Genomic DNA, 17,753 nt, shown 5'->3' with positions numbered 1-17,753 from the left:
TTAACTCTTGTTACTTATTGTTAGAACCCCTCTCATTCTCAAAATGTCCTAGTGTAGACAATAAATCATATAGCTCACCCTAGTAATCTACTACAGCCTTGCCAAAATATGCAACAAATTTACCTATACATTCTCTCCCCTAGGAAGGCAGCAGAGCAGTAAAATGGATAATAATACCATGTGCTTCCCTCTCTGCTCAGCATGGTGAGACAGTGAATGAGTGACTTTGTGTTTCCAAGTATCTACATGGCTCTCTGTCCTGCAAGGAGAGATCTCAGGAATATGGACCTATGTGGGCATGCCCTTTGTAAGTTAGAGGAAATGCTACCCTTCCCATCAGAGTAACCTAGAGAAGCCACACACTTCCTGGCTGCCCACTTCCCAAAGATCAAGTGTGGAGGACACTACTCTGTTCATTCAGAGAAAAAAAGAAATGGGGAGGTACAGAGAAAAATATCAGGACACTTTTATGGGTTGGATAGAATGAACTAGATGTTGAAGATGCTCAAGGCCTGAGTAGGTAGGGAGGGTACTGCAGGCAATAAGCACCTTGAGGAAAGGCAAGGAGGCAGAAATTAGTGCAATGGGCAGGGCTGTGAGCAGACACTGTAGGTGTTGCAGCTGGAACAGAGAAGGATCCCCATGGAAAGAGGTAGGCTGCCTGCAGGATTTATGCAATGGAAGGTATGGGTAGCAAAATGCTCCTCCACCACCTCTTCCCCCCCAAAAGACACATGGGCTGAAAGCATTTTAAATCTGACTGGACCTGGAATAGTCAAAATGAATTGAGATTATTTGTAAGTTGACATATGTTAATGTTTTTCTGTGATAACAGTAAACTTGAGAGTGGTAGGAAAGAGCCATTCTACCAAGGAAATGAGGAAGGAAACAGTGTTAGCTATTGATCTGGAGAAATCTAAAAATAGGAATGGAGGGGCGGACATGGGACCTGAGCCAAAGAGCCCAGGTCCTTCCTCTGGCTGATCAGTGGCAGCCTGTGATCCCTATGTACACCATCTCCCTGCAGAGCGCCAGGTGCCTTCTGTGGCTCTCAGTGTAGGATACTGCATTTCTTGGTCTCCTTGCCTGGATGATGGCACCTTAGATAGGGACCCAGTCACATTGGCTTCTATGTCCCTAGCCTCCACCACAGAGCCTAGCACATGGTAGGTATTCAGTAAGTGTTTGTGGGATGTGTGATCATGCTGACTGATAGCTAGCAAAAGCAACCAGTCACTGTGTTCTCCCAGGTCACACTAAGTGATGAATGAAACTGTGCTTGTAATCACTTTCCTCAATAGCCTTTATACCCAGAGTTTTCTATACAGTAGAGTTGTTCCTGCCTCTGAATAGCCCACTGAACATGTGCAGATGAGGGAGTCTGGAGTGATATAGCCATGGCCTCAGAGCCTCAGCAGGCGTGGGGAGTTCCACTGGCCCCTGCTGGTGCCCCACCAGCCTGCCAGCTTTATTTCTTTTGTAAACCTGATCTTATCTGAGCCCTGGGAGCTGGTTTCCCCTTGAGAGTCACCACTGCATTATTCCACCTCCCAGGTTGACCCCCATCTCCAACCCCTAAACCTCACCACAGGTCCTTCCCTTTTGTGCACTTCTTTACTATGTACACTTGTAATCCTATGGAGAAACAGTGGTGAACTGGCAGGCACATGGGTATGATGACATAGGATCTGGGTACCTTAGAGTTTTCACTCAGGCCTCAATTTGGATCATCTCACTCCCATTTTGGATGTCACTTGAAATGCAGTGGACTCCTTATTTTTCCCACCCCATCCCCCCAAGAATGGAACTCTTCAAACCTTTACTGTCCTGTATCCTGTTGGTTCTGTTGGATAGACACTAGGATGGTTCTCTTCCTTGAGGCAGTTTTTTAAAAATATTTTATTTTTAGAGAGAAGGGAATGGAGGGAGAAAGAGAGAGAAACATCAATGGGTGAGAGAAACATCAATTGGTTGCCTCTCACACACCCCCAGTGGGGACCTGGCCCACAACCCAGGCCTATGCCCCAACTGGGAATCAAACCAGTGATGTCCTGGTTCGCAGGACAGCACTCAACCCACTGAGCCACCCCAGTAAGGGCTTCCTTGAGGTAATTTTGATAGGATTGAAGACAGTGGGCACTGGGTCAAATGGACTCCACTTCATAGATGTCCTTGTTGTATACACTATGATAGGTCATTGAACCTCAGTTTCCTTTTGTGGAAAATAGAGGCAATAATAATAATTCCACCTTCAGGGCTGTTATAAAGATTGAAGGAGTGACATCATGTTAAACACTCAGTTCAGCACCTGGCACGAAGGAAATACATACTCAGTTTACTCTAAAATCTCAGTGTAAAGGAGCAGTAAAGCACAACGAGAGGTTTAAATAGTATTCGCAAGCCACAGGTGTGCCTGTCTGTCCTGTACTCCTTAGGCTAGACAGCCCTTCCAAAATCAGCACTTAGGACATTCCTTTTGTGTCTGTTGCTCTCTGTCTTTCATTGACTATGAGAAACTCAGGGACAGGGACTGTGTCTTATTTATTTTTGTATCACAGTGACCAGCATATCATCTGTCATCATTATCTGAGGAAAGAATTAATAACAAATGAATGAAAGAATGAATGAGCAAACTTGTCAAGGACCCCAGCCTGGCACTATTTCCACACTCATCCTCCCAAACAGGAACACTGCCACCCGAGGTATTGGCACTGAAAGTATTCACATAGTCCCCACTGCATCCAACAAATACTGTAAAATGCTGCATATCAGGCACTGTGCAAGGCTTTGAGATAACAAAAGGAATAAGATATGGCCCTACTCTCAAGAAGTTTAGAACATAGAGAGAGGCACAGATAGTCTTTTAATGGTTCCACTGTGGGTCTGCTTAAATGAAGAAAGTGCTCTGAGGCCTAGAGGAAGAAGTAATTCATTTTGAGCTAAGGTCAGAGAATGCTCTACAGAGACAATTGGCCTGGACCTCTTGGCCTGGACCTTGAAGCATTCTTTAAGAGTCACTGTTTTAGGAATGTTGTGGAGCACAGTTGTTACACTCAGAACTTGCTTTGAGTAAGTTGGATGAGGTTGGAGCTAACCAGGCACACGAACCTAGGTAAAGGCATTTGGGCTTCAAACCAGCATGTCCCAGACTTTGCCATAGAAGGAATTAATAGCAGAGGACACTGAGTGTGCACTCTTGGGATCTGGGAACATAGTCTAAAGCAGCCCTCCATGCTTGGAATTTCCTTAAAGTGTTCTGCTTTGTCCTAAAGATTCATTTGAATTTTGCATCTGACAATGTAATACAAGCATGTTAATTTAATGTAAAAACGTTTTTCTGACTTAAACTTGAAGTAAAATCAGCAATCTAGGAAGAGGCCCCACAACCATCCCAGAGCTCTGCTTGTGCCTCAGCCCAGTAACACCACACTGGGCAGGGGGTGAGGTTACTGGCAGTAGAGGCACAAGTTCTGGGTGAGATGTGGCATGATGGAAGCAGGTGCTGGGGGTGGAGTTCTGAGCTCTCATGGCATTCATGGTCCTAGGGGACACTCATCACCCTGGGAAGAATACAGTCAAATGCGCTTTCAGTTCCCAAAGAAGCTCTTAAAATCCACAGCAGAACAAATATTATTAGAGCTTAAAGTGTTCAATTTGCTTGAAAAAATGTAAGCTGGGCATAAAGTTGACAATAGAAGTTAAAGAATGCAAAAAGAATAGGAGAGCCAGGCCACCTTGTCTGCAAACCAGGCACTAAATGGATTCACTGGTCAGCACAGGAAACTTTGGAACAGGAAAGGATATGTTTGAATGTGGCAGATCCCCAAGAAGGAGCCTTGTGTCCTGCTGGGACAGAATAGTGGCACATAGAACTCCTAGATTAGTTGAGGATTCCAAGAGAGAAAGAGATTTTTTGCAGGGGTTTGGCGAGTCCCAGGAATAGGTGTCGTGCCACGGTGCATTGAGAGCATGCGAGATGGCACACGGGCCCAGGGCAGAGAGGGCCCAAGGACTGGTTTGTGTTTTCCCGGGCTCCAGATGAGAACATGGGGAATCAAAGTGGAATCTAACATTAAGACCAGGTCCCTAACCCCATTCCCATGGCATAACATATAATCTCCTTTCCAGTCTTAGACCTGAAAAACACCTTGGAGCGAAGAGGGAGCAGAGAAAACACTGCATTTAACTGAATTTAAAACCAAAGTGACTGAGAAGTCTCTGTTTTGGGCAATCAAGTGGAAATGAAAATTTGTGGTAGATATTTGGTACATTTGTAGGAAGATTGTTATCATTTTTGTAGAGTGGCCAGCTTTGGAGATTTTTTCCTCATTCCATAGAGGTTAAGAAGGACTGATCTGACATCAGAGTTCAGGATGGGTGGAGAAGAATGGCGGGCAGAGATCAGATTCCCAGAGAAGATGGAAAGAGTGAGCAGAAGGCTTCTCTCCTCTCCTCACTTGGGGACCAAGCGTTCTGATTGGAAGAGAGAAGGGAACTGAGCCGATGGGGAGGGAAAGTAAATAGTGGGAACCATCCTGTCCAGGATCCGATGCTTCAGAAGATGCTTGGGTTCTGTCAATCAGCCAACATTCTCTTGCCTCTTTGCAGGTGTTCTTTAGTGCCAGAGGGTGAGCTCCATGAAGAAACAGTGAGGTCCAAGCAGGCGCTGTTTGGGAGACACGCATGTCCCCATCAGAGCCAGGACTTCCACTCCCATCCCAGCCATAGTAGCTAGTGCCAGTTTAAAGCAATGGCCCCATTTCTGCCAAAGCTGAACACAGACAAACATAATCGAGAGGCTAAAGGCTTCCTGGCCAAGCCAAGGAGAAGCATGACTAGCCTGGAAGGAGAGGTGCCACTGTTTAGTCAAATTAGCTGTCAGACTTAGGGAACAGAATTCACTGCTCAAGGGACCCCCTGCTGTGCCAGAAGTTCAGGCCCAGCATGACCCCCTAAGGTCTTTAAATGGTCCCCAGGAAGGCAGCCACAGGGATATTTTTCACATTGAACAAAAAGGTTGTGTTAAAATGCTGTCTAAAGCAGATCTCTTTGTGATGTAAAACTGCTTTCACATGTGCCCAAAGCAATGAGAAAAACATGGAACAGGCAGAGAGATAGAGGCGAGGCAACTATGAGAGGGTCCTTTACCCAGAGACCTGAAACTGAGCATGGCTGGCAATAGGTGCTTGGTTTTAATTAGAACATACAAGACAATGTGTGGTGCCTAATACAATCCTTTTCTACTTGGTTATCCTATTAAAATGTGAGAAATTTCAAAGAAACATTTGAGTGCTGTCCTACTTCTAACCAATATTATAGCTCCAACATCATTGCCAAACTCTAGAGGAGCATCGTAACATCGGCTACGATGCCACCAGTCCCAAGTCTTTGTGCCAGTCATACTTGTCTCAGGTGAGAACCACAACGATACCCCCTTGCTTCAACTGTCCCTATTTCTCTGTCTGTAGCTCAGTGACCTTCATACACAGCTAAAAAATGAAATGGCAAATTATGTGGAAGAATGGAGAATTACAAAAAGAAGCAGGCTTCGTTCCAAGCTGTTTCATTTTCTTCTGCCTTTTCTCTTCCAAAACACTTATTTATTTTCTCACTCAGCTCCTATGAAAATAAATATCGCTGGCCACTCATAGATGCCAGCATCCCAATTCAGGGGGATTGGATTGCTGAAGGTTTGCAGAACAATTGCTAGACAAAAAGGTAGTAGGCGAATTTCAAGGAAATTAAATACCTTTATCTTGAAAAACACAAGTTCACAATCAAGCTGCAAAAGAACACAAATACACCACCAGGCTGTGAAAATTGGGATCCCCTTTCAAGGGTGGGAAAGAGGCTGGTGACACTCACTCACAAAATCCTTAGAGAGCAGGAATTTGGCAACTGGCACAGCTGGAGAATGAATGGGTGAGACATCTCAGCAGGAGTTGGGGCAAGTGACTGGAGGTGGGAGGGGAATTCTGGGGATGTTTTCCTCTTTCTTCTCAGGTGGCCCAGCCTGATTATCCTAGTTTTCTGGTTTCTCTTGATACAGCCAAGACTGGAAACCCAATATGGGAGTTCAGATAGTGTCTTAGAGAGGTGCTTACAGAGGAAGCTTCTCCCTAATCAAATCAAATTCATCGGAAAGGGACAGAGAAATTCAAGGGGGTGCCAGAAAACATGATTAGGCATAGAGGTAAAGGAGATCCCAGTGTGTGGGCATCAGAGGAGGTCAGCAATTATAAAAACTGAAGCCCAGCTCTGGAAACTGAGCCAAGATTAAGTCAACAAATCATTGATTCAAACATTTGATGTAATGTTCTCAAGGAAAGAAGGGGATTTTATCAGTGGAACTAATAGCTTATACACAAGACTCTCTTCCCTGGTCACTTTGGGTCGCATTGGGGATGGGGGTGTCCCAGGAATGAATGCAGTCATCAGGGTGCCAGAGGGACCCTGTAGTTATGCCCCTGTAACACAAGGGACCCAAGCTTCTGAGAGAGGCAGTGTGGGGTAGGGGTTAGGGCTCTGGCTCCCGCTTCAGCTTCAGCTTGAATCTGGCACTTCCCCGCCTTAGACATGAGCACTGGGCAAGGTGCCTGACTCCAGGACGTGGGTTTTTTGGTCAGGAAAGTGGGTAAGGATAGTGCTGATATCACGGGGCAACTGTTAAGATTGAATTTTACTATTTAGCATGGTAGCTTTGTTCATAGTAGACACTTATAAAGAACATCAGCCGAGCAGTAAGATTTATCTAGATTTATCTTAGTGTGAAAACTTGGGCAACTTACCTAAGTGCTCTGAATTTCTGTTTCTTTAACTATAAAATTTGGACAGTGGGCCTCCTTTACAGTGTTTTTAATGATAATTGAAAGAGATAAGGAATGCTTTTAAAACTGAAGTGGTCATAGTTCGATAAATTGCAAAGTGCCTCTCCCATACTTTGTGTTTGATAGATCACAAAAGTTATCGAATTCCTCTCCCATCCATTTTCTGTTTCATGTATCTTTCCCTATTTTTCTCCATCACTGTCTCCAGAAGCTGCTAGGCCTAGTCAACAGGTGTCACAGTGAGTGAAAGAAGAGGTGGCCAGCCTTCTGTCTCCCAGTCCTCAGCAAGGCAAACAGGATGAGTCACTCGGCATTTTCTGGGAAGGTCGTACAGGTCAGCTCACACGTGGGCGTGTGAGTTGCTATTTCCAACAAACAATTCTGTGGAGATGGGACCACTTAATATATTTACATGGATATAGGTGAATGTGATTCTGACATAGAAAGTGAGGGCATGGGGTGGGGCCTCAATATGACTTAAAAGTCATATTGGTCAAAAATGCATGTTCCTGTCAAATGTTTTCATTGGGAAACACTGCACAGAGCTTCAGCACCTAGTATAGTGCTCAGTTCATGGGAGCTTCTCAAAAAAGAATGGTTGAGCATCATCAAAGAACAAACGTGCTGCTCCTTGATGAGATTGTGGCACTAGTCTCTCCTGTCTCTGTACCTGCCCCAGTGGTCCCTGTGGCCTCCCCCTGCCTCTTTGCCTCCCAGGCTACGACTAACCTTTACTTGTTCAGAAATAATTTCTCTGCATCTCAGTTGCAGATTTCTACTGTGCTACCTGAAGATATGCAAGGATTTTAAGGCCTGAGGCATACATGCACCCAAATCCAAGCAGTGATCATTCACAGTCAGAACTGAAGGCAGAGCAGGAGGGTGGGTGGGTAGAGAATCAAATCTACTCAAAGGCACTCCCTTCCAGGCAGCCATTCCACTCTGCAGCTTTAGAAACAAATTTGTTTGTTTGGATTTGTCAACTGGCATTTATATTTGTGGGCAATCTGTGTGTGACACTACAGTTAGTATTTAACCAACTATGAGTTTGCAGGGAGAGTTCAATTCTGTTTCACTTAATATGATCATACCGCTGGGGCACAGCTGAGGCTCAGAGTGTCAACAAAAAAATCCCGGTTTGAGAATCCTCTGTTTAGGTGGCTCCCATCTTATTTAAGGTGAGGGCGGGGGATTAGACAGCTTTCCCTTGCAGGCCCCGAGGCATCTGTGAGTGAAGTGAAGGTCATGATCAGGCTGGAGAGAATCCACCCAAAGGCTCCTCTGAGTGGCGGCTGTGGCTAGGGAAGGCATGGACTGATTTCATAGGAGAATGACTGATGACAGTGTGAAATAAAAATGCTTCACTCTCTTAACACATGCTTCCCACTTACTGCTCCACATTCCATCTGTTTCTCAACTCTGACTCTGCCAGCAATCTATTCTTGCTCCAACTTTCCAATATATTCCTAAAAGCATGAGTGCTATACAAGGATCAGTCCTGAGGGGAGGAGACCACTCAGCCAGGAATCAGCACTCTGGAGCTGACTCCCAGGATTAACATTCTGGCCCTGAAACCCGAGAAGCTGGGAAAGAAAGACTGTGGGGTGTTTCAGTGACTAATGGTTTCCACCAGCATCCTATTAAAACCTCAGGTCCTCCAAGAAGCTTTCCCTGATGAAATCAACATCACCCCCGCACAAACAACCTGTATGCTGAGGCCCCACACCGTGCCCTCACAGCTGCCTGGGACCCAGTGCCGACAGGCCACAATGTATGATCCTCGGCAATGTGTGGTCCCATCCTGGCCACGCTTGGTGCGGTCTGGACTGTCTGCTCTGTGACCAGGCTGGGAGCACTCGACAAGCGTGGTCACACTTTATTTACTATTATTCAAACAAAACTTAATTGGGAATGAATACACATCACAGTATGGATCCAAAGCTTTTGATAATGCAAGCTTCTAAATCTGGAAGCTCTTATCCTCTTTTTTTCTTCTCATTCTTTCCACAAATACTCTCAGGCTCTTATTGGGTTTCAGCCACCACGATTATGGAGTTACAGAGTTGAACAAGACATGGATCTTCCCCTCATGGGACTCACAGGCTAATGGAAAGTCTGGATATACATAATTAAACTAGCATACGAGGTCTGTCCAGAAAAGGTCCAGCTGTTGTTAATATAACGAGAATGGTTTGCGTGACATCGATGTAACCTGGTGGTCAAAGAGAGTGAACTGGAATGCACATGCATGAACAATGACTTCACTGTACTAGTCAGTGGGGGCAGTAGATGCCGTTGAGTGAGCATGTGTACTGTGTGGCTGTTGCATTCAACATGACTAAGCAAGTAGAGCCACAAATCTGCATCAAATTTTGTGTTAAGCTTGAGCATTCCTCCAAGGAAACTATTCATATGATCAGAAGGCCATAGCTGTGGGCAACTGGCGACTGGCAGCTTCACCATGACCACGTGCTTGCTCATGCATCATGTCTCATGCAGTTTTTTTGTGAAATATCAAATCACCTGGGTGACTCAGCTCTCCAACAGCCCAGATTTAGTGCCTTGCGACTTCTGGCTTTTCCTAAAACTAAAACCACCTTTGAAAGGGAAGAAATTTCAGACCATTGATGAGATTCAGGAAAATATGATGGGGCATCTAATGGTGATTGGGACAACTGTGTGAGGTCCCCAAGATACCTGCTTTGAAAGGGGTTTAGTTGTCATTATCCTGTGTACAGTGTTTCTTTTATCTTCTTCAATAAATGTCTCTATTTTTCCTATTACATGGCTGGATACCTTCTGGACAGACCTTGTATCGTTTTATGCAATATTAGAGTGGTACATAATGCTTTATCAGTAAAACACAAAAACAGTGTAACTAAGAGAGTCAAGTAGCATCAGAAAAAGTGGCCCAGAGAAAATGTCTCTGAGGCTAAGTCTTAAAAGAGCAGTTGAGGTTTGCCAGGTGTGTGTCTGGGACGTGGGGATAGGTTCCGGGCAGAGGCGCTAACAGGAGTGAAACTGCGTAAAGTAGGAGTAATAATGATGTGTGGTGGGAGCTCTAAACCGTTCTGTGTTACTAGAAGATATGTCACAGTTAGACTCTGCATTTCTGAAAGACCATGCGGGCAACTCTGTGTAGGGAAGAGTTGAGGAGGACGCAGCTACAAGCAGGAAAATAATTTTGGAGGATGTTGCAATAGTCCAAGCAAGAGACAGAGAGGGCCTGAACTAGGGAAGTGGTAGGAGAGATAAAGATAAAGTCAGCAGGACTTGGTAATAGCCTAGTGCATAAAGGAGAGGCAAGAGACTAAATGCAGAATTTTAAGGAGCGAATGTGCCTCAGAGCCAGCAAAGGTGACTGAGAAGATTGAAAGACAATAGAGAATAATGGTTTTATTAAAAGCCATAAAGGGGTGAGATGGATAATGTCAAGTGCTATAGGCAGTCACTTAAGATCAGGACAAGAAATTTTCCAGTAAGTTAGAAATAAAATGTTCACTGGTAAAGTTGGTGAGGGTGGTTTTAGCAGTGCAGGACAAAATTGCATGGGATGAGGAGTAAATAGGAAAAACAAAAGTGAATTCAGAACTGTTTCACATACCATAGACAAGATTACCGAGGACCTCAAAGTCTTTCCAGCATCCAAAATTATGTTTGAGGTCTGAAGAAAATTATTACTTTCAAAATGCAAAAAGAAAACTGCAAAATTAAATTAAGGCAGACATGTTGAATTAAATATCTCCAAAATGTGACATTGTTTTGACTATTACTTTTTAAATTTAATATTTATAAAACCTTCACTATTTAGAAATAATTTGTATTAGATTTGTCTCATTTAGCACAAGATTGCTGAGATTGAGAAATCACAGCCAATTATAAATTAACCCTTTCTTTTCATTCAGTCATTTCAGAAGCAAAATTTTAAAAATGCATTTAACATAAGATGTGGGTTCATTGTCTTCTATTTGCTTTTATGTGAGTTGGGATCTGCAAATGTAAGCATTTTAAGGGTTTTAAAATGTCTTAAAATAGTTCTGATATAAATAACTGTTTCAAAAAAAAGCTTGTCCAGGGAAGGAAGGGCAGTAAGGGGGTGTTCACTAGACAGAGTTGAAGAACAAGAAGGATTTTTTTACTTTTCTTGGAGAAGGGAGAAACATGAGTGTATGTGTGTATGAATGGAAAGAGTAAGTGGGGAAGAAAGACTGAGGAGGGCTGAGGTGACTCAGAGAGGCAGGAAGCAGCTGAGCACACGTGGCCGGAAAGGGACCTGGTGGCGAGGCAGGATGCCTGTTCTGCAGAAACAAGAGGGCAGGTGGTAGGCCTTCAAGGGAATCCTGGTCTTTTGTTCTATACAAAGCAGTACTATCCAAAGTGGGTGGAGAGGAATATACTAAGTATCTCAACAGTCACTTGGGAACTGTTTACCTGAATAGATGGGCATCCTTGGTCACTAAACCTTCCCTGGAGATATCTTTCCAGCCTTTCTCCACAGGGGCAGCTGGAGAAGCTAGGTCGTCCATGACACGCAGATGACATCCAGTACCTCAGTTCTCACCACACTTACCCATGTGACTGGAGCATCTGCCTGCACATTCCAGCCAGATCCTTGGTGTATTCTCTCTTAAATGTTCCTATCGCCACCCCCACCCCCACCCCACCCATGGATCCTGATGTTCTTAGGGTCAAAAACCTTCTGCCCAAATGGTCCCAGGTTAGAGAGGCATGCGTTCAAATAAACCCCTAGCACCTTTTTCCTCAAAGGTAGAAATCTGTTCCAAACCCTATATGCCTTCCTTGAAATTGAGTTTTAAAATAATCCCCCTTTTTTATTATTCAAAAGAGGGTCTCATTCACATAGGTGCTCCAGAGTTGCCTGTGTGCACCTGCAGACCGGAGCATATAGTCCATTTGACACAGTCATTATGTGAGCCCTTGGAGCCGTGGTGGCAGATTAGCTGGGCAGGCAGGCACTGCACTGTGCTCTGTCACTTTAAAACCAAAGTAAAACCAACAGACATCCACTTGAGGCTTTGTGAGAGGAAACCCAAGGCACCTTGATATGGCCATTTAGGGCTCTTTTTCCAGCATTCCCAGGTGCAGAAAGTAGTGTCAGATCTCTGCTCCCGGATCATGACTCAGCTCTCAGTGCTGTGGGAAATGGGCTTTCCCTGACACTGCTGTGGCGCCGCAGCCCGCGATGGCACCACTGATTGAACAGTCAGATGTGTAAGCATTTCGGAATCACACGGAACGTAAGCGAACTTCTTAGCATTTTCCTGGACAAATGATGCTTTTGATGGGTTTCTTTAATACCAAAAGTAGCATCCAGTTACTTAGCTAAACTTAATGTTTGGCACTGTAGAAGTGAAACAACCATATAATTTCACAAACGTTTATTGAGTATATTACATGTCAGGTGTCATGCTGGACAGTGAGGGTCCAACCAGAACTATGCCTGACTAAAAGGAACCTGCAGGCGCATACAACGCTTCTAAAAAATACCAATGCAGGAAAAGAGTTACCTGTGAAACGTGCTTTAAAATACAGATTCTTGGGCCCCATCTCCAGAGATATGGGTTTGATAGGTCTGGGGGAATAACTAGGAATCTATACGTTAACAAACTTCCCAGGCAGTTCTGATGGCAGGTAGTGTTGGAAACCACTGGTCTGGTAGGAGAAAAAGTAAGATTAAAAGTTTTATTTTCCAAATTTGTATTTTAGTTAACATATTTTTTCTAACTATAGTTTGGTTAAAACAATTGCTTTATATCAAGCAAACACGTGAGTAATATTGACTAACATTTTTATGCAAATACTAGAATGTATAGGTATTTGGTATCACAAGCTAACACAAATTTCCCTGAGCTCTTTTCTTAAATTGATCCCTACAACCCACTCCCAGAGGCCTTTTTGGAAGCTTTCCACCGGTCTCCAGCCTTTGCAACTAGGTTCCCACTCCCTTCTTTTACTACAGCTACACTGCATTTTTTTCAAAAGAATCATACCTCTTCAAGGAATATGTGCATAAAGCATCCATAAGTCTCAAGTTCTTGTCATTTAAATGACTTTGGGCATTTTTGGTAGAATGATTATGTCTTCCAGCTCTTTTACACTGTTTTTTGTTTGTTACCACTTCCTTACAGGACTGGGAATGGAGAATATTGGTGGAATTTTTGTGGTTCTTATTTGTGGCTTAATCGTGGCCATTTTTATGGCTATGTTGGAGTTTTTATGGACTCTCCGACACTCAGAAGCGACTGAGGTAAACCTCCAAAGGGTTATGGCCTGTAGCATTGGCAGAAGGGACAAGTTCACAGGCTTGTGCACAGATACAAGTCATTTCAGTCAGATCCTGTGAAATCCCACGGGAAAATGGAGAACTCACAGGACAGACCCGAGGGCTGGAGATCTGGTCAGTGCTTCATCACCTACTACTCATGCAGCCATAGAAAGAGCACTGAACTTCTGGGTTTCAGATTCTTCCAGGACAGGGGTCCCCAACCCCTTGGGCCGCACACCTATTAGGAACTGGGTGCGATGGAAGCTCAAGCTCTCCTGAATCCCAACTCCACCGTGCCCCTTCCATGGAAATACTGGTCCCTGGTGCCAAAAAAGGTTGGGGACTGCTGTTCTAGGAAACAGCCCAGCAAATGAATATGTGAAAAAAAATTAAGAACAACGAAATCTTATACAAGTATAATTTAAGATGTGGCATTTTGAAGGAAAACAAGCAAAAGTACCAGCTTGCTAATGGAAACCATAACTTTAGTTCTTCCATCTTAAGTATGTTTTCCACTTACAAGTAAAGATTGCTTAGTTTCTCTACAGCTTTGCTGGCTTTTCACTGCTGTGTGCTCCTTACATGAATTATACTTTTTTATTACTTATAGAAAGAAAGACCAATTCAGTGTTCCTTTCCCTGTGAAGCCTTCTCCAACTCTCCTGCTTCTTCCCTGGACCAGAAGAGTTCATTATTCTACCACTTTTCCAACACCAGTGTAACCTGTGCACCGAGCACTTATACACTGTGCTGTAATTAGGACTGTGTCTTTTATCTCTTTATTTCCATGAAAGGCACAGTCAAAAGATATATGTTATTACATTCTTGTCATATGTAACAGATTAGGCAGGTGGTGGTGTTTTACTTGTTATAGTTATTATTAAAAGCACAGAGAAGTCAAGTTCCTTGCATAGAGTCTCTGCTATTTAATACCAATAGTGTGTTTAGAATTCAGGTCTCAATTCTTACTCAGGTCATATTCTTTTAGATGATACTACTTCTCAGTAGCTGCTTCAAGTAGAGAATCAGTACGTATTTGGTTACTTTCCCAAGAGCTCACCCCATAGCCTAGACTCACCTTGTAAAATCCAGTGAGGACTCCAAATAGCTGAAATGAAGAAGAGTAAGAGCTACTGTAGCTGTTTGGCTGTGGTCAAACAACAGTCCTGTTGACAGAACCAAAAGACTGGAGGAAAGAACATGAAACAACAGAAGGCTGCTTCTCCCATCAGGGTCTGGGAAGGTGTCCTTTCTAGCACAGGGTGGACAACTAAACTGAGTATGCATGCTCTTTGGAGTAGAAAAGTTTAGGATCAAATTCGGGTCCAGCTATTTATTAGTCAAGTAATGTTTAGCAAGATATATAACCTTTGAGCTTCCATTTTCACATCTGTGAAGTGGGAATAATAGTAGTAATAGTAGCAGCAGTCCAGATTCATGATTCTTCGTCCACAATTCTGAAATCTAAGAAGCTCAGAAAGTTCCACGTTTTTTATAAGTGTGTCAAGCAAATACATTTGGTGACAAAACTTGAATTGATATGAAACTATTGTATATGGTCTTTGTCTCATTCAGTGTGAAGGCACATTCATTGTGCCACAGCAATATTAATGTGTTTGAGTGTAGAGTCTGCTCCAGACCACACTGGGTGTGACACATAACAATTGCATGTGTATTGTATTACCTTCCTAAAATCCAGAATATTCTGAAACACAGCTGGGTTTAATGTCATGGGACTGGACCTGTAGGAGTAGTGTTGCCGTGGTTTTCGTTGTCCCAATGATTGGAGTGCATCTTCTCCAGCTCTGACCATTCAGTTAAAAAAAATGAGAATCGTTAACCTGAGAACAGAAGGTTCATGCAGACATGTAGCTTGTTCAAATACCCAATAGATTCACATGGAGTGAAAGGGCTATTAATTTAGTGGGCTTCTGGGTCCAAATTTAACTGGTGTTAATGGAAAATTTCCGAGAGCAAAATTTTTAACTCAGTAGACCCAAGCAGCATTTGATAGAAATGCAAAAACAAACAACAACCAAAACCAGGCAGTGGCTCTTTCCTATCCCGGAAAGGCTGTCGTCTTTGAAGGTGTTCAAACAAAGATTGGGCAAGCAGCGGGCAGAGCTGCTGAACATTATAGTAGGACGTTTGCATATTAGCTGGGAGCTGGGGTGAGGAGATGGATTGAAAGGCCTTCACATAATCTTCATATCCAAGATTATTTATACGTGTGAGTCTGTGACGCGGGCCCTAAACTCATCCAAACAGATGTGCAGGGAACTCCATGGGCTGGCTCTTAGAGGCTGGGCTGTGACCCCTTCCTGTTTTCCAGGTGTCCGTCTGCCAGGAGATGGTGACGGAGCTGCGCAGCATCATCCTGTGTCAGGACGGAGTCCACCCCCGCCGGCGGCGCGCGGGAGGGCCGCGGCCCCGGCCCCCAGGCCCCGAGGAGCACCGGCCGAGGGGCACGGTGACACTCAGCAACGGCAAGCTGTGTGGCGCCGGGGCCGGGGCCGGGGAGCCGGACCAGCTGGCGCAGAGACTGGCCCAGGAGGCCGCGCTGGTGGCGCGCGGCTGCACTCACATTCGGGTCTGCCCCGAGTGCCGCAGGTTCCAGGGCCTGCGGGCCCGGCCGTCGCCCGCCCGCAGCGATGACAGTCTGGAGTGGGACAAGGCCACAAACAGCAGCGAGCCGGAGTAGCCCTGGAGAGGCAGGACTCTCGTAGGCCAGGTAGGGTGGCGCCAGGGCCCGGCGGCGCTACTGTCTGTCCAGAGCCCGGACTGGAAAGCCTCCACACTTCTCCGGATTTTGGATCCAGTCATTTTACAAAAGGATCAAGAGACCAACGCCCCAGCCAGAGACGGCGCCCAGGTCCCGAAGTCGGGTCCACACAGAGACGTTGCCCCCGAGTGGGGATGGGACGCTCTCGCACCGGACCACAAGGACCCCTCTTCTCCTGGCCGGCCTTTCCTTGCGGCAAAAGTGACAGAGCCTGGGGCGGGGGTCCCTCCCAGACCAGTCCGATGCATTGGTGGAATTTCCCATTAGGAAGGGGCCATTGTACTCTGGGTCTAGTTCTTACAAGAAAAAATAATAATAAACTCAACAGGGAAGTTTTTCTTTTCTGGATTTGTATATTTTTGTTAATGTTTTGTTAATGATTTTCCCCCTTTCTCTCCCCTCCTTCCCTTTTCTTCTTTGTTGTCTTCTCAATTCTCTTCATTGTTTTTGTTTGCTGGTTTATCTGGAGGGGTAGGCTGGGTTAGGGAATAGAAGTATAAAAAATCCCTGACCCTTTTTCCTAAAGTTAGGAAATGGAGCGGCCAGCGTGTCAAATTCAGGTGCTGAACTCCCCTTCCTGTGTGGTGGCTGCAGGGGGGGGCGGGGCATACGTGTAGGAGAAGAGTCTCCAGAGGAAGAATAAGGGGGAGAGCTCAAACAAAAGTCCATTAAAGTGATGTTTGAATTCCCCCAAACCAGTTAATTCACAGTTTACTCGGAGAAACCTTCAAATGGCTGGGGTTTCAGGGGTAACACGTCCTTTCCTTCCCTTTCCTGTTTTCACTGTTACTGGATTTGGTTCAGTCTTTTGTGATCTCTAAAGAAGAGAGACAGGCGAGAAGAGCAGAACTCACAGACTACCTGGAGCCTTGTCTAAGGAGCGGAGAGGGAAGAGACAATTTCCCACTGTGAAGTCCACTTCGCAGGGAATGGCATTCACAGAGGACAAAGAAGGGCCCCCTGGCTCTGATGCACTGTCTGTCACCTGCACCTCTTTTAACCAAACTCAGCAGCTGCTTGTGAAGCCAGGCCCCAAGGCTATTATGGATTGGGTGATTTCTTGTTATTAGACATGAGACCTGGGTGCAAATGTGTGTGTGTATGTTTACGAAATGCAAAGACCTTAAATAATCAAGAGTTTGCCATGGTCCTGGGAGAGAGGTGGTTCTCGTAGCCAATACAGAGTGCTGCGAACTGGGAATTTTTGAGTTCTAACCTCAGCTCGGACAGTAGCCCCCTTGTGTGACCTTAGCAAAGCACCAAACTTCTCTTCCGTCTGCAAAATTAGTTATGGATGCTTTCCAGGCTCAGAGAGCTGCTTGTTAGGTGTTTGCAGGAGCCAGAGAGCTCATCTGCTGGGAGGTGTGAGGCTTCCAACAGCTGCTTGACCTTTGCTTGTTTTCACCAATTGGGAGTTTCATGCAGAGAGTTTTCATTTTATGATAGAAAACTTAAATTCTATGCAATTTATGATTGTAAACTTAAAAAGTTTAGAGGGAGCGGGAAATAACTTGCCGCTACCACCACTTCCACCACCAACAACACCTTCAATCAAATTGTCCTCACATTGTTTCTGTTCTGAATGTACTAAAATAAAGACATCTTTGGAAGATGATGAGCTTAATCCATGATTTTGCTGTTTGGGTAGGTCAGCATTCTCTTTGTGCCAGGACAATTAGTGAGAGCTGCCATTCAGGAGGCCAGGTGGTACCTCTGATTATTCCTATTAGACCCGCCAGTTTTGTCCTAGGCTGACCTTCTCTCTTGTGAATTTGAATTCTTTTTTATTTTTTCCTCTTTAAAAACTAAATGACAGCAAGCTGTGCAGGACATGAGTATTTTTTTAAACCTTGCCTCA

The 17,753-nt window shown here is 44.7% G+C and overlaps 1 protein-coding gene across 1 annotated transcript in view; it reads left to right on the top strand.

The window, feature by feature from the left end:
* GRIK4 (glutamate ionotropic receptor kainate type subunit 4) overlaps positions 1 to 16,210 on the top strand; it is a 493,806-nt gene extending 477,596 nt beyond the window's left edge. The window contains exons 20-21 of the mRNA XM_053929106.1: positions 12,977 to 13,095; positions 15,446 to 16,210. Of these exons, the coding sequence (XP_053785081.1) occupies positions 12,977 to 13,095; positions 15,446 to 15,814 (488 nt within the window). The 3' untranslated portion in view covers positions 15,815 to 16,210. The remainder of the gene's footprint in view (positions 1 to 12,976; positions 13,096 to 15,445) is intronic.
* Positions 16,211 to 17,753: the final 1,543 nt, after the last annotated feature.

Source organism: Desmodus rotundus, chromosome 7 (assembly GCF_022682495.2).
Source record: "Desmodus rotundus isolate HL8 chromosome 7, HLdesRot8A.1, whole genome shotgun sequence".
Taxonomy (NCBI): Eukaryota; Metazoa; Chordata; class Mammalia; order Chiroptera; family Phyllostomidae; genus Desmodus; species Desmodus rotundus.
Note: the sequence above shows the minus strand (reverse complement) of the source record. Positions and strands in the feature narration are given on the sequence as shown.